Raw genomic sequence first — 24505 nt, 5'->3', positions numbered from 1 at the left:
TTGCTTGCAAATGATTTACAACAGTGGCTTTACTACTACTTTAGCTCGTAAGGAAAAGACTGCTCTGGTACCAATGAGCTTACGTTTAAATAGGTCTCAGTCTTTCAATATAGGACCATCAAACAGCCACTTCTATTGTTTAAGCTAGAGGTTCTCACTGTGGACCAGTGGTGACCTGCAGAGCACTTGCTGGTTTGTCTGAAGATGTCACTTGGTGCTGGCTAGTTTTTTCCAACTGGGACAGTTAAGTACATCTCTAACATTACATTTCTAGGTAAGGCAAGCAATTGCTGCAGTTACTATGAGGATATTAAGCAATTATGGATGGGAGGCTGGTACTTGTGGTCAAGAGTGGGAAGTGAGGTCAGGTCCACAAGACAGTTTTTCCATTAAGAGGTGATCCACACTATAAATGTGAGCTAACAATCCCAACTATACATATAAAAAGATGGGGGTCTAAATTAGCTGTTACCACTCAAGAAAGAGATCTTGGAGTCATTGTGGATAGTTCAGGAAAACATCCACTCAATGTGCAGCGGCAGTCAAATAAGCGAACAGAATGTTGGGTATCATCAAGAAAGGGATAGTGAATAAGACAGAAAATATCATATTGCCTCTATATAAATTCATGGTACACCCACACCTTGAATACTGTGTACAGATGTGGTTGCCCCATCTCAAAAAAGATATAATGGAATTGGAAAAGGTGCAGAAAAGGGCAACAAAAATTATTAGGGATATGGAATGGCTGCCATATGAGGAGAGATTAACAAGACTAGGACTTTTCAGCTTGGAAAAGAGACGACTAAGGGAGGATATGACTGAGGTCTACATAATCTTGACTGGTGTGGAGAAAGTAAATAAGGAAGTATTATTTACTCCTTCTCATAAACACAAGAACTAGGGGTCACCAAATGAAATTAACAGGCATCAGGTTTAAAACTAACAAAAGGAGGTATTTCTTCACACAACGCACAGTCAACCTGTGGAACTCTGTACCAGAGGATGTTGTGAAGGCCAAGACTGTAACAGGGTTCTAAACAGAAATAGACAAACTCATGGATGATAGGTCCAGCAATTAGCCAGGATTGGCAGGGAATGTGTCCCTAGCCTCTGTTTGCCAGAAGCTGGGAATGGGCGACAGGAATGGATCACTTGATGATTACCTGTTCTGTTCATTCCCTCTGGGGCACTTGGCATTGGCCACTGACAGAAGACAGGATACTGGGCTAGACAGACATTTGGTCTGACCCAGTATGGCCATTCTTATGTGACAACTTTGTTCCATTTAATCATCTCACAAGAAAAGAGGCAATTCTCAATAGTTAAGTTCAAGCTTATGTTCTGTTTAACTTATATATAACAGTCAGTTCGGTGATCCACATTGCAAACAGGACAGAAAAAACCTAACCCAGATTAAACTCAAGCTCCCACTCAGAGACAGAGCTAGCTTTACATCAGTAGGGCATTCTTATCCAGGCGTGACCCAAACAAACTTACAGAATGAAAAAAAGAGCCAAATTTTGTCTTTTGGTAACTAACCAATTCAAGTTTCAGAGTAGCAGCCATGTTAGTCTGTATTCGCAAAAAGAAAAGGAGTACTTGTGGCACCTTAGAGACTAACCAATTTATTTGAGCATAAGCGTTCGTGAGCTACAGCTCACTTCATCGGATGCAATTCAAGACATTCTTGGGCAGCTAAGCCCTCTTATTCAGATAGCAAACTCTAGCCTGAAGCTGCTAATTTGGATAAACAATCTGAGTGCTATTTAAGTTATGTCTACTTCATTTCAAGGACATCATCAACATGGTAATTGGTCAAGACAGCAACAAGAATAATTCTTCGATCTGGAGGGCTTAGCCTACTGTATGTGCCATAATCAGACAATGTATTAACTCTGTGAACTTCCATTATAAACATGAGTTCACATTAGACTTGAATGAGGTTGAATGATTTGCTCAAGATCACACAGTGAGTCTGGCACAGTTAGGAATAGAACCTAAATCTCCCAAGTCCTCATCTTTTTTTTTAACAGTAAGGAGACACTCCCATTTAGAGAATCAACCCTGCAACCAGGAAACTTCACAAATGCAGTTTTCTATATTTAATAATGATCATGATTTAAAAGTCCACGTTACCAATTTACACGTCAAAGGGTTACTCCCCTGTTCACAAGCCCTTGATGAGCAATTTCAAACACAGGGTGGATACTTCTACCACAACACTGAATAGCAGGCCTCACCTGGAGGTAGATTGCTGCCTCTTGGTAGTTCATTTCCCAGTTGTGTCTGGCAGATCTTTGCTGAGAATGGTAGTCCCCTGTTGCTGGGCTAGACACATCATTAACAAGGTCATAGCTGCCTCCATCTGTATCCATAGGACAGGACAGAGAGAGAAAGAGAGAGGTATGTACAATTAAGTAGGCCCAGTTTGATCAGGGAGAATGCACCAGTCTTTTCTGGAACACAAGCAGGTCAAGTATCATGTAGTAAGACAAGTGACAAGCATCAAGTGACACCTGAATACCAAGTGACAATGTAGACACTGGCTAATCGATTCTTCCCAAGAAGCAGCTTTCAAAAACTAGCATGTTATGATCAGCACTCTTGAACTCAGCAGTTAAGAACTTCTGAATGTTTGAACATGAGCATCTTATAATAATCAAAACAGAGTCACCTGCCCATTTAACATAAGAAGGTCTCTTGGTTCATGATATTAATGCTTTCAGGTTCATACCTCTACCATCAAGAGAAACAAATTAAGAGGAGATGACAAACTTCTGAAAGCCTCTTTGGGGGCATACAACCCAGAAAAAACAAAACAAAAATACCGCAAAACTTTCTTTTTAGACCGAATACTAGGGAAGACTCAGGAAGAGTAACGGGTTACAGCAAGCAACAGAAACTAAATCATAATACTTAACATTATAGACAGCATTATATTTTCAGAGTGCTCTGTAGTCATTAATTCATCTGCACAACACTCCTGCAATACAAGTAAATATCAATATCCCCATCTTATAGCCTAAGAGAGAAAGTTAATTGTCTATCTTTATGTCCTAGGTTACTTTAAAACTTTTGGGGTCTTTTTAATCTCTAAAGAAGCACAGAAACGAAGAGTGCTCTATCATTTGTTTAAGATTCCGTAGACAAAAATCCTTGTATAAAAAAAGGGTATTAGGGATAACTGCAATATTTTCCCCCAATTCAAATCCTAAAAAGCAAGGAAACAAGTTATGGGACACTACACAGCAAACTTCCTATGACAGTGACATTGTCAGTGGGCATGTGTGAAAACCAAATATTTGCTGACATTGAGGATGTAACTGCACGACCACAAAGACAATACCCCCACGTCCAAAAGGATCATTATCCCAGTTTTACAGATGGGAACGGAAGCACAGAGAGGCTAAAACTTAATTTTTCAAAAGTAATCAGTGATTGCAGATGTCCAGGTGAATGGTGGCTACTCAGTCAATACTTTTTGAAAATTAGGTTCCTTTAAGGTTTGGATACCCAAAACAAGAGATACCAAAAATTCACGTCACCTTTTTTAAACGTTAGGCCTAAATAACTCACCCAAGGTCATACAGGAAGGCCATGGCAAAACAAAGACATGAACCCAGTTCTTCCGAGTTCCAGTCCTATGCTTTAACTACAAGGGCATTCTTCCTCCTTGGTAGTTTTCTTACAGAGGTACACATAAAAATAGTTTTGCTGAGTCCCAGCATGGGAAGTAGAAGGATTTTCCTCTACAAAAGCCCCAGTCCTGTTGTTTCAAAGTTGCTATGCAGCAGTTCTTAATCTCTGTGTTATGAGTAGGGCCCTACCAAATTCACGGCTGTGGAAAAAGTGTCACGGACCATGAAATCAGACCTCCCCTGTGAAATCTAGCTATTGTAAGGGAGGGACAGGGCTGGGGTGTGTGCCAAGTGAAGGGTTCCTACCATGCCCCCTGCTCCAGCTGCTAGTCCCCTCTGGGCTGGGAAGGGATGGGACTTACTCTTCCCCTGCACAGCCACTCCAGGGAGGAGATCAGACCCACCTCTGGATACCTACCCAAGCTGCAGAAAGTTGCCGGAAGTGGGTCTGATCTTCCCAATGCTGCTGGGAGTGCCCCAGCCAGGGGCTCCTAGTTGCTAATCCCAGCTGGGCTGGGGAGGGACAGGACTTGCTCTTCCCCAGCATGGCCGCACTTTGAGGGAGATCAGACCCATCTCCAGGTACTTCCTGAAGCTGCAGAAAGCTCTGGGACTAGGCAGCAGCCCAAGAGGTTGCCAGAGGTGTAGGTAGGTCTGATCTCCTCCAGAGAGCGGCCACGCAGGGGAAGAGCAAGTCCTGTCCCAACTCACCCTAGCTGGGGCTAGCAGCTAGGAACTCTTGGCAGGGGTGCTCCCAGCACGGGGGATATCAGACCCACTTAAACCTCCAGCAACTTCCTGTGGCCACAGGAAACTCCAGGGGGGGAGGAGGCTGCCTTGAGATTCCACATCTGAAGGCAGCAGAGAAGTGATGGTGGCAATCCCGCGACCCCTCTACAACAGCTTTTGGACACCCTCCACCCCATGACCCTCTTTTGGGTCAGGATCCCCATGGTTACAACACCCTGAAATTTCAGATGTAAGCATCTTAAACCATGCAATTAACTAATTTTCAAATCCTATGGCCATGAAATTGACCAGAATAGACTGTGAATTATGAGACCTTATCTGGGGGTAAGGGGAAATTGTGACTGTGCTTTCATTTCTTCTCTCCTTGCTATAACGTTCATGCAGATTTGCTGAGGCACTTTGCAGCAACGTCCTTCTCAAATGCCAGAATAACCCCATAAACTGAAGATTCAGTTCCTGTAGTATCCCTCTGGAAGCACCGGGGTAGACCTGACAAATATTCTGGAGCACACCAAGGAGAAGTCATTGAAAGTAGCTGCCTGAAAGGATATGGCATGCAAGGGACTGACAGCCCTTGTGTCAGTGCAGCATGACAACTGCATTCTAACCCGGAATCAAATGAACATAAACACAGCTGCAGAGTGACCATAAAGAGCTTTGGATCCCAGACTTCAAAGTGATCTAAACATGCAATGTTCAGTCAGTCAGTCTGTCTATCTATTCTTTTTCTTTTTCAAGATGTGGATGAATTTGGTGACTATTTAATCCTCTCCTCCACTGAAGCCTCTGTGAATGCAATGCTACAGAATGCTGAAGCCCAAAGTCTTTTATTTATCCGCATAACAGGTGCAGCATTTTTTTAAATGAAAGATTATAATCTGCAAAAATTTCAGAGAGACCTTTAAATGTGGGATCTGGTTAATTATTATTTTTAAAAGGATTGTGCGTGCATATTTCAAGGAGACGTGAACTCCCTTATGTAAATTTTAGGCTGACAGCAGAAGCCTCGAAGTATCCTGGTCAGAGAGAATGTTTAGTGGAATTACAAAGGGACCATGGTTTCATCAGTATATGCTCACCTCTCACCACATATACATTTTTCAGTCAATATAAAAAACTTTATATTTTCAAATCCCCAGCCCAAACAAAGCAAAGACCTCATTGGGAACTCTGCCCAGCATAAGGTCCAAACTTCATCCCATGACCCAAATGAATGAAGGGTTTTTTCCCCAGTTACACCCACCCACCCCTCTCTCTTGGAGCACAGACTAAAATGGAAATTTCAAGCCCAGAATGGTGAAATGTTTAGAAAAGTTATCAGCATGCAAAGGAAACAGGTTTATAATGACAGGTTTCAGAGTAGCAGCTGTGTTAGTCTGTATCCGCAAAAAGAACAGGAGGACTTGTGGCACCTTAGAGACTAAAAAATGTATTTGAGCATAAGCTTTTGCGGACTAAAACCCACTTCATCGGATGCATGCAGTGGAAAATACAGTAGGAAGATCATATCTTTTATACACACACACACACACACACACACACACAGAGAGAACATGAAACAATGGGTGTTATCCTACGCACTATAACGAGAGTGATCAGTTAAAGTGAGCTATTACCAACAGGAGAGAGAAAAAAAACCTTTTGTAGTGATAATCAAGATGGGCCATTTCCAGCAGTTGACAAGAATGTGTGAGGAACAGTGTGGGTGGGGGGGAAATACACAAAGTAAAACTATTTCCCCATGTTTAATGACACATCCACTCCCAGTCTTTATTCAAGCCTAAATTAATGGTGTCCAGTTTGCAAATTAATTCCAATTCAACAGTCTCTCACTGGAGCCTGTTTTTGAAGTTTTTTTGTTGAAGAATTGCAAATTTTAGGTCTGTAATTGAGTGACCAGGGAGATTGAAGTGTTCTCCGACTGGTTTTTGAATGTTATAATTCTTGACGTCTGATTTGTGTCCATTTATTCTTTTATGTAGAGACTGTCCAGTTTGGCCAATGTACATGGCAGAGGGGCATTGCTGGCACATGATGGCATATATCACATTGGTAGATGTGCAGGTGAATGAGCCTCTGATAGTGTGGCTGATGTGATTAGATCCTATGATGGTGTCCCCTGAATAGATATGTGGACACAGCTGGCAACGGGCCTTGTTGCAAGGATAGGTTCCTGGCTTGGAGAACACTTCAATCTCCCTGGTCACTCGATTACAGACCTAAAAGTCGCATTATTACAACAAAAAAACTTCACAAACAGACTCCAGCAAGAGACTGCTGAATTGGAATTAATTAGCAAACTGGACACCATTAAATTAGGCTTGAGTAAAGACCGAGTGGATGTGTCATTACACAAAGTAAAACTATTTCCCCATGTTTATTTCCCATCTCCTTCCTCACATGTTCTTGTCAACTGCTGGAAATGGCCCATCTTCATTATCACTACAAAAAGGTTCCCCCCCCCCCCCCGGTAATAGCTCACCTTAACTGATCACTCTCATTATAGTGCATAGGATAACACCCATTGTTTCATGTTCTCTGTGTATATCTTCCTACTGTATTTTCCACTGCATGCATCCGATGAAGTGGGTTTTCGTCCACGAAAGCTTATGCTCAAATAAATTGGTTAGTCTCTAAGGTGCCAGAAGTACTCCTGTTCTTTTTGAGAATTATAATGGAAACCTAAAAGAAGAGGAGTACTTGTGGCACCTTAGAGACTAACCAATTTGAGCATAAGCTTTCGTGAGCTACAGCTCACTTCATCAGATGCATACTGTGGAAAGTGTAGAAGATCTTTTTATACGCACAAAGCATGAAAAAATACCTCCCCCCACCCCACTCTCCTGCTGGTAATAGCTTATCTAAAGTGACCACTCTCCTTACAATGTGTATGATAATCAAGGTGGGCCATTTCCACCCTAGTTTGTTACCTTAACTATACAGTTTTGTAACTGGCACCTACTACTTCTGCATTTCTTAAGTGTTTAAATTCATAATCCTAACCCTGCATTAATATAGGTCTTTGCTAAATATATTATTATAATTTGCTTAACACCTGCAAGGACAAAATTTCTGAAAATATATCCTGCCAACAAAATATTAACAGAAGTGGAAACTCAAAAATGAACTTAACACATTAGCAATAAACGTCCATTTTACCTATGGCAGGATGTTAGGAATAAAAAGGGACCTCTGAGAAGCTATAAAAATTGACCTGGAACTGAGGGTAGTGGGTGAGCTGCAGGAATCCTCTTAACTGCTGGTATCAACTGGCTGAGGGGACATGGCTACTTTCTGAAGACAGGTAAATTAATACCGTTCTTATTTGCCACCACCGTGAAATATCACCAGGACACGTGGGCCAACTGCAGTTTGGGCTTGTGTCCAGGTGCCTCATAGAATCATAGAATATCAGGGTTGGAAAGGACCTCAGGAGGTCATCTAGTCCAACCTCCTGCTCAAAGCAGGACCAATCCCCAATTAAATCATCCCAGCCAGGGCTTTGTCAAGCCTGACCTTAAAAACGTCTAAGGAAGGAGATTCTACCACCTCCCTAGGTAACGCATTCCAGTGTTTCACCACGATCCTAGTGAAAAAGTTTTTCCTAATATCCAACCTAAACCTCCCCCACTGCAACTTGAGACCATTACTCCTTGTCCTGTCATCTTCTACCACTGAGAATAGTCTAGAACCATCCTCTCTGGAACCACCTCTCAGGTAGTTGAAAGCAGCTATCAAATCCCCCCTCATTCTTCTCTTCTGCAGACTAAACAATCCCAGTTCCCTCAGCCTCTCCTCATAAGTCATGTGTTCCAGACCCCTAATCATTTTTGTTGCCCTTCGCTGGACTCTCTCCAATTTATCCACATCCTTCTTGTGGTGTGGGGCCCAAAACTGGACACAGTACTCCAGATGAGGCCTCACCAATGTCGAATAGAGGGGGATGATCACATCCCTCGATCTGCTTGCTATGCCCCTACTTATACATCCCAAAATGCCATTTGCCTTCTTGGCAACAAGGGCACACTGCTGACTCATATCCAGCTTCTCGTCCACTGTCACCCCTAGGTCCTTTTCCGCAGAACTGCTGCCTAGCCATTCGGTCCCTAGTCTGTAGCTGTGCATTGGGTTCTTCCGTCCTAAGTGCAGGACCCTGCACTTATCCTTATTGAACCTCATCAGATTTCTTTTGGCCCAATCCTCCAATTTGTCTAGGTCCCTCTGTATCCTATCCCTGCCCTCCAGCATATCTACCACTCCTCCCAGTTTAGTATCGTCCGCAAATTTGCTGAGAGTGCAATCCACACCATTCTCCAGATCATTTATGAAGATATTGAACAAAACCGGCCCCAGGACCGACGCCTGGGGCACTCCACTTGACACCGGCTGCCAACTAGACATGGAGCCATTGATCATCCACTCACTCAGACTTGTTCAGTTTGATGCAAGTCCTAAAACGACTGGAAGGCTTTCAAAATATCAGAACTGATTTATTTCATTTCTCTTTTTCAAAAATATTTCACCACCACCAAAACTTGATAATACCCACAACATTTAAGAGCATTAAAACTTAAGGTCAGATCAATTTAGCCACAGGTTTATAGCATTAGAAGCTTTTCCTTTAATCTCTAAAATAATGCTTTTTGAAAGAGAAACCTTTCCTTGAATGGAATCACACCAACATTTTGAATGGAAAGAAAAGGCAGCACTTGGGTAAACAAAAACTTTTCCAACATTTCATACACAAGATGCTCACTGCTGAAATACAAATGAGATGTTCCTGGGGGAACAAGTGCAAATACCACAACAGGTCTCAGAGCCATGAGTCAGAAACAAAAACTTTAGAGACTGCTATGGATTCTCTCTGCCCAAACAAACATCTCCATGCTAGTCTCACATAGACTGGAAAACTGATTAGTGAAGCGTCCCATTGCAGAACTCCATTTACTCTATCTGTTTATTCCCATTGGGTTCCAGAAGGTTGATCTAGAATCCAAAGGCACTAGTATCATCTGTCTAAAATAATAATAAATTTAAAATGTGACTCTGACTCTTGCTTGGCAGCCATCCAGGTAAGGTTATTTCCTCAGCTGCTCCCCCGGTAACAATGACACAGACTAATGCAACTCTTCACTCTGCTCAGACCATGCTGTGGAACAGCCCCAACGGCATTTACCATTCGTGTCAGGCTCAGTCAGATAAGAGGATCTCTCCACGGGACTCTAGCAATTTTCCAAGTGGATAGCAGGCTGCCTCCACCACTGCATGTCAGCCTTTGCCTCAGGATGCAGATGCAGGATATTTGGAGATGGAAGTAGGCAGATGGAGAAGAGTCAAACAACTTAAGTTCTCCCCTCTCTGTTGTCTGAAAGTTTCTTTTCACCTTCAGAGCTTACTCAAGGTTTTAACAAAAGCTAAAAAAACTAGATTCCCTTTTACTCTCTGCAAAACAAAACCCACAAATAAAACAACTTGTTCCCATGTGGACAGTGGCTCAAGGCCTCAGTTAAAAGTTCATCCCCACCATACCAGAAACAGGATGCTTTGATTTTTCAGAAGGCTTAGCCACTGGATGAAGAGTTTCTTAAATTAATTCTAATTATAAAGCAATGACTCATTTGCACTTTCCCCTTCTTTTCTTGGCACACATCAGAATCTGCTCACCCCCACAAGTGTACTTTCTGCAAAGTGCTAAGTGATCAATGTAAAGAACCCTCTCTCCCAACCAAAAACATTTGCAATTTTTTTGTGAAGTTCATAGTACAAAGGGGGCAAAGAAATAAACCAGCTGAACTTCTCACACAAATGGTAATATTTCCTCCACACTGATGTAACTTATCACAGAAGTTCCCTTAATAAAAAAATAAATAAATAAATAAAAGCCAGCTGGTCTGCTTACACAAGGCATCCAGAATGATACTGCAGGGATTCCAACATTTTCATTCACCAGAGCACAGCATGCTCCAGTGTAAATAGCTTCCATATGCCATCATTAAAAATAAAAAAAAATTAGACAGAAAGGAAGGACACAAATAAGAAAACTTTCCTCATGCCAAACAGCTCCTTTTATTAAACAAAGTTCCCTGCCACGAGAGAAAGAAAACTATTGGTCAGCAGTGTAAGCAACTTCTGCCACTGAGATTTGGGTAAGAGGTACGCTGCTTTCAGAAATGGATCAATGCCAGCACAAGGCCATGTGTAAACCAGCAGTAAGTATGCTGGTCCATATGACAGAACCAGGAGTGGAGCAATGAACAAGGAAGTCCCCCTGTGGGTTGGGACAAATCTCCTTCCCCATTCTGGATTTCAATCCAAGTTGATATCAATTTGGCAAAAGTCTTCAACTGCATTTCTTTGATGTAGGGTGGTTTGTTTTTCTCTAAACCCCTCCTCCCCACAATGAGCAAACTGATAAATATAAAGTTATAATACAAACCATACAGAGTCTCTCTCATATTTCCCCAGAGCTCCATGCCTGGCTTCTGCTTACCACTTCCCCTGTGGTTTTCTCTTTTCTGGGTGTAATATACCATTTAAGGTGTTGAAGCAAAATAGCCTTAGCTGCTTCTAGTTCGCTCCCCAGCTAACTACAAACCCTGGCTATGAATTAAGGCCACTCAGTAAGGCCACCCCTTAGGGCAGGGGTCAGCAACCTTTCAGAAGTGGTGTGCCGAGTTTTAATTTAAGGTTTCACGTGCCAGTAATACATTTAACATTTTTTAGAAGTCTATATATAACTAAGCTATTGTCGTATGTACAGTAAACAAGGTTTTCAAAATGTTTAAGAAGCTTCATTTAAAATTAAATTAAAATGCTGATCTTACGCTGCCGGCCTGGGTCCCGGCTGCCGGCCCGGGTCCCGGCTGCCGGCCCCTGCCAGCCCACTGGTGGTCTGGGATCCTGGCCCTGCCCACATAGAATAGGTACCTACCTTCTCCCTGGTTCTAGCCCATTCTCTTCCTCTCTCTCTGCACTGAGCTGAGGGTGGGAGTGCACTGAGCACAGGGCTGGGGGTGAAGGAGCAGGCTGGGGGATTGGGGTGTAGGGTCAGGCTAGGAGCTAGAATGAGGGAGGGGGCTCAGGGTTGGGGCAGGAGGTTTGGGTGTGGAGTGCTTACCTGGGCAGCTCCCATTTGGTGCAAGGGGGAATGTGGTAGGGGTGGGGGAGGTGATGGAGCTCCCGTTTGGTGCTCAGGGTGGGGGTGCGAATGTGCAAGGTGCAAGAGTCAGGGCATGGGGTGTGAGGGGGCTGGGTATATGAGGTGGTGCAGGAGTCAGGGCAGAGGGCTGGGGGCATGTGAGGGGGTGCAGGAGTCAGGGCATGGGGGGCTGGGTATGTGTGTGGGTGCTGGAGTGAGGGCTGGAGTCGTGAGGGGTGCAAGGCAAGAGGCTGGGGTGTGTGTGAAGGGGGTGCAGGGGTCAGGGCAGAGGGCTGGGGGTGTGGGCTAGGGTTGTGGGGGTGCTCCCAGCCCCCTGCCTAGAGCAGCTCACAGACAGGGGGCTGGAGGGGATATGCCCTGATTCCAACCCTGCTCCCCAAGTCCTCACCCATACCTCATCTCCACCTCCTCCCCAGAGCAGCGAGCGCGCTGGGGCTCCGCTTCTCCCCCTCCCTCGCAAGGGCCATCAGTTGATTGGCAACAGGGAAGGAGAGGAGGAGGGGCAGGAACCCAGCATGCTGAGGGAAGGGGCTGGGGGCAGAGAAGAGCGGGCGAGGGCAGGCAGGATTTTTAATGGCACGCTGCTGCCTGCCAGGGTCCTGGCCGATGGCCCCGCTCAGCCCGCTGCCGGCCTGGGTTCGGCAGCGGGCTAGGCGGGGCCAGCTGCTGGGACCCGGGAGGCAGCAGCGTGCAATTACAAATCGGCTCGCGTGCCACAGGTTGCCAACCCCTGTCCTAGGGGCACCACTGAGGTGTGCCTTAACAGGGCTTTTGATTGCTATCTAACCTACCATTCTCCGTACATATGCCCACTTAAAAATTCCATTCAATCTGAGGTTTATCTTCCGTGTTTACATTGTTACCATTTGCCAGTGCTCAGTTATCTACTTTGGCCCACCATTCCTCCATCATGTTGGAATATTTGGTTGTCTAAATCAGCTGCAGACAGATCAGGAGTGCTTCACTGAGGGAGGGCAGCATCCAGCAGCACTAAATGACAGTCACTCAAGTAGGGAAACAATTCCAGAAACACCTGAATTTTCTTCTCTATCTTGGAACCCTTGCAGTTAGGCACAAAGACAGCACTGGCTGTTCCGATGGGCAATCTCCTTGTGGCTAAGGACAAAGTTCATACATCCTGGCTAATGCTGTTGGCTCTACTGGTGGCCTTATCTCCCCTGATGGCCTGGTAAGGATGGATGTGGTTGCATTAGGCAGGCTTCATTCATTTCCTTCAGAGAGAGGTCAGAGACAGTTCTTCTCTGAAAGCCCTTACCAGTAGAGGGATCAGCACTACTGGTCCTTCCAGTGACATCACATGTGCTTGAACAGAAGGATACTGCAAGAAAGTATGGGACTGTAGTGAATTAACATTCTTCTTAAATTCAAAACAGTAGAGATGCCCTTCTACCCCAAAGCCTGAAGTAGAGACCTGAATAAAAGAAGAGTTCAATCCAGGAAAAAAAAGAGGTGATGGCTGTTGAAAGGAAGAAGCATCAGGAGTGATGAAGTCACATCAGCATCATGAAGAAGTCTACCTTCCAAATGCCAACATTGATCTTGATGGACTTATCTCTGCTCCTGGACTCTCTGGCTTAGAGACTGCACCCGCCCTTCTCAGATTTTGACTGAGTCATGATAGTCTATACTTCTGACATTTCAAGACTAGTCTCACCCTGTGGGAGATAACACTGAAACCCATCTGGAAAGCACTGCCAATTTGACATTTAGTTGACCATCGTATAGGTAGTGCGCGCCAATGAGAGCACAACTCACCAGTGCTTCACATGTTTGACTGCCAGTTAAATTTTACATCTAATTTCAAGATTTTGGACCTCATATTTAAAGCTCTGCATATACTAGAGCCCCAACAGTACAGAAATGGCCTATTGCACACATCCTCTTTCCCACTCATTGTGGCAACTGCATTTGACAGGAATACTGCGTGTGGCTGATGGTACCCAGCTCCAAACAGGTAAGACCCACGAAGGTAGAAATCACTCTCAGAGATCAAGCTGAACCCAAACCCTGCTACCTACAGGGAACATATCAGCACTCTCATACCACTGTCCTGCAGGCTCGCTCTCTCATACCAGATGACGGAGGAACAATAATGGCTGGGCACTATGGGAAGCAAGTCACCTGAGGTTTTTTATTGGTTTGGTTTTTTGAGCCAGTGGCTTTGTTACTGGGAGGCAGGGGATGAGAGCCATGTGAGAAGACCTGATGTACTTTAAATTCATATATTGGTACCTGAATCCTATGGGTTGAGCACCTTAAATAATAAGTGCAATAAGCATGCATGGCACCCCTCTGGAGCAGGGATTTTTTTTTAAAGTCTCCAGAGTAGCCTAAACAGCTTACTATTATAATTTCAGTGCCCAGAACATACAGTGTGTCCCCAATGACAGTCACTGTCATGCCACTCTGTTTCAAGAGAAATAATAGGTTGACTTGAACGGTTAGCCTGATATGCAGACACTGTGTCATTAAAAAGAATGGTTGGTTTCAGCCAATCACAATTGTTAGCAGCCACAAAGTATGTAAATCCCTGCTCTCTCATTAGCTACTCCCCACACCCTCTATAGACAACAAAATAATACAGTCACCTCAGTGTCTCTTTCAATGCAGCTGTCCCAAAAATATTTAAATTTTCAGATATTTTAGCATAGAACAACTGGATGATACTTCCTGTTAACAACTGTAACCAGGACTATAAAGCAGCCTCGCCTTCTGCCTCAGTATTTAGTCCACAGTACAATTACCTCAACATGAGGCACACTCAAGTTAACATCCAAACGACTGGATTACGAAAATTTTAAATGGGAGTTGAATACACATGCTGAAGGATTAACAGACCCCCTCCCCAGCATGGAAAGCTATTTTAAATATATTATCACCTCTTTTATAAACCATGCTGCCTAACTCCTCATTTCAAACACAACACAAACAGAAACTGCGCTGTTTGACTAGATACGTCTATGGTATCTGTGGTAATGTTTGTGCTACACACACTTAAAATATTGGTATGCTAACATTAACATGTTTAGGGAACCAAAGACAATTCTCATTTTTGGTACAACAGTGTTCCTAGTGCACTATTGCAGTAGGAGATACCACATTATCTGATATACACGTTACATCTTAATATTAAATTAACAGTTTAATGACTTGTAAACAATTTCAAATGATGAAAAACGTAAGAAAGATCTTCTTACAAACCATCTCCTATCCAAACCCATTTCCCTGTGGCAAGTACAGTGCATTTTCACATGAAAAACCAACGGAAAGGACAGCATAAAAGAGCAAAGATGAAAATAAAAACTTAACCAAGCAACCTCAGTTATTGCATTAAGATAGGGGTTCTCAAACTGAGGTTTGGGACCCCTCAGAGGGTTGTGAAGTTATTACATAGGAGATTGCGAGCTGCCAGCCTCCACCTCAAACCCCACTTTGCATCTAGCATTTATAATGGTGTTAAATAGATAAAAATGTTTGGTTTTTTAATTTATAAGAAGGAGGGGGCCCTTAGAGGCTTGCTGTGTGAAAGGGGTCACTAGTACAAAAGTTTGAGAACCACTGCATTAAGACACGTACACCCCCCTTATGCATCTGTGCTGTTTGTTGCCTCATTTTGCGTGCTGCACTGATGCTTATTAATACAGAATCCCAACTTGTTGCCTGCTCCCTCACTCTCTCTGAGTCACTCTGTGGTTTGTCTCTTGTAATTTTGCTGACTGCCTAGTTTTGATCCCAGGAAAAGCTGATCACTGTTGAATTTTCAGACACACACCCCCTAGATTCACAGGAGCCATGCGAGGCATACAGAAACGCTTTCCCTCTTTCATTTAGCTGGTCCAAAACACCTCTGGAAATCCTGAAGAGTCCTAGACTACTACTATCCCCAGGCATCATTGGCTGAACTCTGACTGATGCTTCACTATGACAGAAGCTGCTCCATGGACCAATCAGAAGCTTTCTATGGACCACTGGTATACACATTACAGTTTGAGAGCCGCTGAGTTCATTCATAGTTGGTATATAAAGTATGAAGGAGGGAAAGCGTTTCTATATGCCCCGCATGGCTCCTGTGAATCTAGGGTGTGTGTGTGTGTCTGAAAATTCAACAGTGATCCGATTTTCCTGGGATCAAAACTGGGCAGTCAGCAAAATTACAGGAGACAATTTATGAAAGATTGCATCCCATTAAAAAAAAATAGGTTACTTATCACCAGTAGCTCTCGCTTTCCATCTATATTGCCTTCACAGAGCCACACTGGAAGAGTCACATACCTAGCCCTTTTCCACAGAACCTTTTCCAGTTTGGCATTCAATTCCTACACAGAGGCTTTCTGGATGTAACATCACACAGGAGATTAACTAGTATAAGAAGGGGCAGATTTCAATACTCTTACATCCAAAGTCTGATGATAAAGTACCTGCTTCTTTCTGCACTGCTCCAGTTGCTGAAGTCATGTTGTTTTAATTCAGGGGATTCTGACTAGCAAGATACATAGCCCCACTTATTTCTACATGTTGGGGCGCAAAAAACACAAACTAGATCCTTTTTGCATATATTTAAAATCCCAAACTACTGTAAGTTTCAGATCCTTTATTTTGCCATAACAGATCAAAATCAATCCTGCAAAAAGGAGAACCCTCAAACCACAATAAAAAATAAATTAGTCTCCACAAAGTGATTTTGATGGTCATTTTGTCTGTTCTTTCGAATGGTAGTATGCTTATGTAATCCTATTAGGCCTCTGATACCACATCAAAAATACATACATAAATTCTTACAACTGACTAATCTTAACTCCTGAGGTGAAGGCAGGGTTTGCAAATTTGTTTCCAACGGGGTGGGGGGGGGGGAATAATCAACTTAAGTTGTAAGATCCATGTTTCCAAGACTACTACTTAAGCATATAGCTAACCTACCGAATTCAGTAGGAGAAAGGCAAGCTCCCTCTAATGGTGCAAATGCAGAAGGGTGAGTCAAAGAATGCATGAACAGAGTTTTTAATAGGCGTCAGACAGGAATCCAGAAAGACCGTATCTGAATCCCCTAACTACTGTATGTCTTTAATACAGTAAGTTAAAATGAATGTTAGATATTCTCTCCAGTTGTGCTGCTCACTTCTAATGTAATGCTTTCAGATGTCAGCACTGACTATTTCTTAAGATGAAATCAGAAAGAGGTAATCCAAAACTGGCAATGAAAAAAGAAATGTAGAAAAATAGAGACTGGAAAAATCTGAAATTTGAAAATTTTGTGAGGAAATCTGCATTAATCAGTAAAAACTGAATCCAAAAGAACCTGTTTATAAATGATCTCTTTGCTAGCGAAACTCAATTTTACAAAGCATGCCCCTCTGGCATGTATATTGGTCAAACTGGACAGTCTCTATGTAAAAGAATAAATGGACACAAATCAGATGTCAAGAATTATAACATTCATAAGCCAGTCGGAGAACACTTCAATCTCTTGGTCACTTGATTACAGACCTAAAAGTTGCAATTCTTCAACAAAAAACTTCAAAAACAGGCTCCAGTGAGAGACTGTTGAATTGGAATTAATTTGCAAACTGGACACCATTAATTTAGGCTTGAATAAAGACTGGGAGTGGATGTGTCATTAAACATGGGGAAATAGTTTTACTTTGTGTATTTCCCCCCCACCCACACTGTTCCTCACACATTCTTGTCAACTGCTGGAAATGGCCCATCTTGATTATCACTACAAAAGGTTCCCCCCCTACCCCCGCTCTCCCCCTGGTAATAGTTCACCTTAAGTGATCACTCTCTTTACAGTAAAAAGAAAAGGAGTACTTGTGGCACCTTAGAGACTAACCAATTTATTTGAGCATGAGCTGTAGCTCACAAAAGCTCATGCTCAAATAAATTGGTTAGTCTCTAAGGTGCCACAAGTACTCCTTTTCTTTTTGCGAATACAGACTAACACGGCTGTTACTCTGAAACCTTTCTTTACAGTATGTATGGTAACACCCATTGTTTCATGTTCTCTATGTATATAAATCTCCCCACTGTATTTTCCACTGAATACATCCAATGAAGTGAGCTGTAGCCCACGAAAGCTTATTCTCAAATAAATTTGTTAGTCTCTAAGGTGCCACAAGTCCTCCTTTTCTTTTTGCCAATACAGACTAACACTGCTGCTACTCTGAAACCCTTAATTATAGTGATAAAGCTCTGTGGTATTAAAAATATGTTCCGGAGTGCGAATACTTGTGGAACAGAGCAATTATCACCTCCTCTTCCTTCTCTACTCTGGCAGAACTGGAGAAGAGAAGTTGCTAATATCTCATGAGGCTGCATACAAAGGAATAAGGAGAATCCCTGACTTCTTGTCTCACTAAACTGCTGCTTAAGGAAAATAAAGAGGAACCGCATAAGAGCAGCTCCAACAAGATTTAACAGGGAGTAAAGATTCTGTCTTCCAGAGGCTCACCCACAACTGCAAGATTTATAAATTGTTTTTAGGTCATGAGGGATTATAAACATCTAATCTGACCTCTTGTGTGACTCTGGTAATAGGACTTCCCTGAATTAACTTCTGCTTATCTGTGGTTGCTAAAGCATATAATTTAGAAAAACCATCCAATCTTGATGTAAAAATTGCTAGTGATAGAGAATCCACAATAGCTCTTGATAAATTGTTCTAATGGTTAATTGCCATCACTGTTAAAAAAACAGTTACGCTATTTCTAGTCTGAAGTTGTCAAACTTCAACTTAGAATCATAGAATATCAGGGTTGGAAGGGACCCCAGAAGGTCATCTAGTCCAACCCCCTGCTCAAAGCAGGACCAATTCCCAGTTAAATCATCCCAGCCAGGGCTTTGTACCCATTGGCTCATTATACTTTTGTCTGCTAGTCTGAAGAGCCCTCTATTACCAAATTTCTGGTTCCACATGTAAATACTTACAGCTGTGATCAAGTCACCCAATACTTTTCTCTTTGATGAGGTAAACAGATTTAACTCCTTGAATCTTTTATAATAAAAGACAGGTTTTCCAATCCTTTAGTGGTTCTTGTGGCTTTTCTCTGAACCCTCTCAAATGTTTCAACATCCTTCTTGAATGCTGTCCAATGCTGTTGTTTAAAGTATTCCAGTAGTGGTCACATCAGTGCCAAATACAGAAGTAACGTGAACTGGGGAGCACTGAGTTCAGGCATCTAAGGATCACATTCACCTTTTTGGGAGCATTGCCTTGGGAGCTTGTGTTCACCGGATTATCTACTATGCCCCTCAAGTATTTTTCTAGAGCAACAGATTCCCAGGATACAGTACCCAATCCTGTAAGTATGGCCTACATTCATTGTTCCTAGATGTATGACCTTAAATATGGCTATAGTGAAATCCATACTGTTTGCTTGCACCCTGCTTAACAAGTGACCCAGATTATTCTGTATCAGTGACCTGTCCTTTTCATTATTTACCAGTCCTCAATCTTTGGATCATTGCAAATTTTATCAGTAATGATTTTGTTTTCCTTCCAGGTCATTGACAAAGATGTTCAACAACATAGGGCCAAAAGCCAGTGCCATGTTGATCTTATATCATTTTAGTTTCTTAATCAAGATATCATAATGCTACCAAGTCAAATGCCATACAGAAGTCTATTACATCAACACTATTCTCTTTATTAACAAAACTTGTAATGGCATAAAAAAATAAGGTTAATTTGACAAGATCTATTTTCCATAAATCCATGTATATTGGCATTAATAAAGAAGTCCTGTACCAGCCATTCCTGATTACAGGCCTATAATTACCTGAGCCACCCCATTTACTCTTTTTAAATATGGGCACAACAGTAGCTTTCTTCCAGTCCTCTAGAACTTCCCCAGTGTTCCAAGACATATTGGGTGAGAAAACACACAAACACCAACATTAACATTCCAGAGAGCTTCTCATCCAATTCTTTTAATGTCTGGATGAAAGTTATCTGAACCTGCTTATTTAAAAATATCTGCCTTTAATAGCTGCTCTTTAACATCCTTAGTTATTGTTGGAATGGAAAAGTAGAACAACACATGATTTGAATACATTATCTGACTTTTCCCCAAATACAGAACAGAAATATTTACTGAACATTTCTCCCTTTTCAGCATTAATGAAAATTCTACCATTTCCATTTAATAACGGACTAATCCCACTGTTAGCATTCCTTTTGTTCCTAATATACTTAAACTCGTCCATATTATCCTTAACTTTGCTGGCCATGGATTTCTGTGTGTCTTTTTGCTTTACCAATTTTCTAGTTTCCTAGCTTCTATTTTACATTCAGTACTAGAAATTTTCCCCTTTCCCCGCCATTTGTTATGTTGTTTGTTTTTTAGCTGGTTTTACTTTCCCAAAAGCAGAACACTTAATGCACATGCAGGTTGCAAAGCAGAGTCAAAGAATAAAGTGAGGTTTCAGAGTAGGAGCCCTGTTAGTCTGTATTCGCAAAAAGAAAAGGAGTACTTGTGGCACCTTAGAGACGAAAATTTATTTGAGCATAAGCTTTTGTGAGCTACAGCTCACTTTATCGGATGCACAAAAGCTTATGCTCAAATAAATTTGTTAGTCTCTAAGGTGCCACAAGTACTCCTTTTCTTTTTAAAGAATAAAGTGACATGGCCACGTAACACTCAGCAAGTTTGCAATATTTGTTGTCACATTTCCAGTTGTTCTGGAATGACCATCACACTACTTCTCTGCCCCAACCATGCATCAGTAAAGAGGTGTGACTGTCCAATACGAGTAGTACTTTCAAGTTTCAGTGATGACTTACTGTTGACAAATTAATAAAATAATCAACTCGATTTAGCAGTTTCACCTCGTAGGAACATTAAGTGAAGAGGACAGCATTTTGGCTATGGATGGCCTTCCTCAAGATACACATTTGTGAGGGCATTATCTACTGTGGTGCCAAATGCTGCTCACCTCACCCAGGCAAGCAATCCCACCGACATCAACGGGACGACTTACATGAATAAAAGCAAGCAGGATTAGACTATGGCTCAATACTTCAGTTACTATTCAAGAAAGCACTAAAGATGGATACCCTCAAACAGGGTTGCCAGGTCAATGAAGGAAGCAGGAGTGTGTGGGGAAATACCATTCTACTAAGACCCACCATTCTTCTGAGGATTCCTCCCCCTGCTTAGAAATAGTGCAACATAGTCCTATGCCTTCTGAAGCCCAGTGACTGCATTTGATGGATTGGAATTAGCTCTAGAGGAGATAATGCTTCTCTTTACCTCCTTACATGTCTGGCTCTCTCTTAAATGGCGATGTAATCTGCATTTAGAAATAGGACGAGGCCAAACTCACTAAAATGGCTGGACCCTGGAGATTTTTTCATTGCTCCTACATATGGAATTATGTGCTCATGTCTCAGTTTTATGGGCATCGCCCTCATTTAACCCAATGCACAGAAGCATTTATGTATTCCATGCCTTTCATTTAATGGGTTATGCTATCTTCTTGCATGCAGCTTTCCCCTGCACATTTTGTGGCTGGTAAAAGTAAATGCCACAAACTGCATTTTGTTCTCATAAAATTCACAGAGGACAGCAGAGATTACCAGATTATGATTTACAGAAAAAACAAAAGCACGTAACATATAACCATGTACCCGGGGCTAGTTTTGTTTATATTTCTAAGGCACTTATCATCATCTGAGTGTCTCATATCTAATTGTATTGATATATGGTCCATAATTTTTTATTTCCTTTTATGCAAGAATAAAAGCATTGTTATCAATAGGTTTCACTAGGTCATAGCTCTCTCACATGTAGTAAGCAGTGGTTTTTTTCTTCCCCAATGACCTTGACACAAGCCACTTAAAATTCGGATTTGATCTTGGGTTTGTAAGAGCACCTCCTTGTCATTTGTGAAGTCATCCACCATCAATGCAGAGCAACTTGGGGTTGAACCAGATACATTTTATTTTTTTCCCAAAGGAAAAGAGTTCCCATGTCTCCTACATGGCATGTGGGAGTCTGAGCTTTTCATTCAAATGCTCAGTAGCGTACCAATAGAATCCCAGAGCCATTCCACAGTTCACATAAAGTTGTACCTAAAGAACTACTCAGATTAATAAAAAGGAAGTGTTCATCCTATAATACAAAACATATTGCACAATCATGCTATAAACAAATGGAAACCCTTGGAAGATGCAGATCTAAAGCCAGAGCCTGTCAGAGAAAACGGAGACCCCTCAAACTCATTCCATTTTCCCCAGTTTAGAGGATCAGAAATTGAGTGTTCTGGCTCATAAATTCTACTCCTGGTGAATGTGAGCTTAGAACCCCAGAGGCAATAAGGAAAAGGCAATCAACAAGAACTCTAACCACTACACAGATGCTGCTGTTTAGTTTATACAACGCTTCTTAAAGCATTCGGATGGATAAAATGGGATTTCAACACAGGGGGGGCTGAGGGCAGCAGGCAGGATCCCTCGGTGAAGACACCAAGGGTAAAGGAAGTTCTGAGGAGCATCATATTGGTTATGATGAGTTAACTCAGCATGCTCAGCTTTTGTTCTTTTTAATCTGCCAGTAAGCAAACTTGGCCATACCAAACATCCTGCTTCTAAAATGCTCTAAAAATCCACAGGAACCATAAAAAAAAAGAGGAAAAACAAACTGATGACTTCCCTGGGAAGCCATGAAAAGCTAATAACTATTTGTTTCCAACTGTTGTTGGGTTTCCTGTTGTCATTTCAGAACCACAGTCTGAATGTTTTCTAGCTCTTTAAAACCTTTTATAGTTCCAGGACCACCTGTTCAAATACTCTGACACCACTATACATATGCACGTCTCTATGTATCCCTCAACACAAGCCATCAGCCCGGGAAGGAAACACTTAGCCTGTTTTTCTGTTCTCGTATCACGCAGAGCGAAGACGTGCTGAAGAAAGATGCAGATGGCTCTCTCAAAGCATCAAGGTCACTGTCGACTTCTACACAAAAGGGGAAATGAGTGGCTTCCAGATTCTTCAATCCCCATTTGTCATACCCTTAATGACTTATGTTATGTGTGTATAAAACTGGATACGTGTTTATAATTCTGGGGGTGGAGTGGTGAAGAGAAGGGTTTTACTTTAGAATAATTACTCCTGGGGGAATTCTGCACCAAAAAATTAAAAATTCAGCATACAATATTTTCAAATGCTGCAAATTTTATTTGTCAAAACACTATATAATCATGCCAGTTTCAATTTTGGTAACTTATTTCAAAATACCTGACAGCAAGTATGCCTAGCAATACAGACACACACACAAATTCCCCAGGAGTAAAGAGTTAAAGAAACCCCTACAACAACCCAGTTCCAGCTTCTCTTCCCCCTACCCCTCAGAGCCCAGCTGGGGGGTCTGACACTCACACCACCTATTCCCCAGAGCCCAGCCACAGGTCCCCCCTGGCCCAGCTACTCACAGCCCCTTCCCTCCAGAGTCCAGGGATCCAGAAGAAGAAACAGCCTGATACAGAGTCCCGAGCTAGCACGGTGTTTCCTGCATGTCACCACCACCTTCCTTCAGGGCATGCTGGGAACTGCAGCTGCGGGGAACCCTCCAGTTCCCTTCCTCTGACCTTCTCTTCTATTTGTGAGCTGGGCTCTGCCAGGTCCAGTGGCCCCTAATGGCGGCCAACAGCTCTGCAACACATTTCTTTGGGGAAAAAAGGGAAATTCTGCGCACACATTAATTTCTGCAAAATTCAGCATTGTGCAGTGGCGCAGAATTCCCCCAGGAGTAAATAATGGAACCCTGTATAACACACCATGAAATTATCTTGTCCATCCTACTTCTGTGCAGAACAAGTAGGTTGGGGAGCAGGGGGAAATTGGACCATTCAAAATACAATTGGGGGACAGACAAGACAGTTATTTATGAAAATTATACTACATTCAACAGTGCAGCTGTTCTTTTTCAACAAAGTGCCCTACTGTGAAAGGCAAAATGTCTGAATTAATGTAGATCAAGCCCCCCCCAACTGAAAAAACAAGACAAGCACAATGCGTTCATGCTAACTGCAAGACAATCTGTCACAGTACTTGATTAAGTTGAATTACTCTTCTATAGTTACGATGCACTGTGGCCATAGGTTACCTTTTTTTTTTTTTTTTTAAATTATTTTTTGGCCATGGATGCCTTTGTAATGCATGGACACCATTGTAAATTCAAGAGAGAGTATATATTTAAAAGATTAACAATATTACTCTCTCTTACTACAGCAAGTATGCATAATTACCAAACCATACCAAAGCACTGCTGTCTCACTAAAGCAGAGACAAGGGGATGATGTGTTAGGAGTCTAGCACACAACTGTGTATTCTCCAGTATCAGAGGACACACAGCAGCTCCTGAATGGAATGCAAGTTGGAAATCAACCTTTCCAGACTTCATCTGAGTTTACAGGGCACGGGCACATCACACCAATAATCACAGTGAGAGGGGAACAGTGCTGAGAGAAAAATCAGTACTCTGACGTTTTGTGTGCTGATTTCTTTTACTGTAATTTCCGTCTCCTAGAGCAGTGTTTCTCAACCTTTTAATGCTGGCAACCCCGCTACTTGAAAAAATTGAGACCCTCTACCCTATCTTAGCTCGGCCTTTTGCTTCAGCCCCGCTGCCCAGGGTTGAAACATGTAAACTGGCAGGAAGCAGCGCAAAAGCCAGAAGTCCCGCAAACCTATCTAATGCTGACTGTTTGTAACCCCCCTAAACCCTCACTGCGACCTCCACTAGGGTCACGAACCCCAGGTTGAGACACTGTCTTAGGAAGCCATACTGGAGACAGCTTTCCCTCAGGAGCAATTTGCTCTTCTAAAAAAAGAGTTCCATTATAAGTTATCTGGGCTAGACGCATATTATAAAAACCCCAGCAGACATTCAGACTGTACAGTTGTGAGTTTGGGAAGAGATTTTTATCAGTTTGA

The 24505-nt window shown here is 42.4% G+C and overlaps 1 protein-coding gene across 2 annotated transcripts in view; it reads right to left on the bottom strand.

Moving 5' to 3' along the window:
• TPCN1 (two pore segment channel 1) overlaps window positions 1-24505 on the bottom strand; it is a 69775-nt gene that overhangs the window by 36862 nt on the left and 8408 nt on the right. For both annotated transcript variants that reach the window (XM_084649579.1, XM_084649578.1), the window contains exon 3: window positions 2244-2368. In XM_084649579.1, coding sequence (XP_084505705.1) covers window positions 2244-2368 — 125 coding nt within the window. The remainder of the gene's footprint in view (window positions 1-2243; window positions 2369-24505) is intronic.

This window comes from Lepidochelys olivacea (genome assembly GCF_965140295.1).
Source record: "Lepidochelys olivacea isolate rLepOli2 genome assembly, chromosome: 15".
Lineage (NCBI taxonomy): Eukaryota > Metazoa > Chordata > Testudines > Cheloniidae > Lepidochelys > Lepidochelys olivacea.
This window is presented reverse-complemented; position numbering and strand designations above follow the sequence as displayed.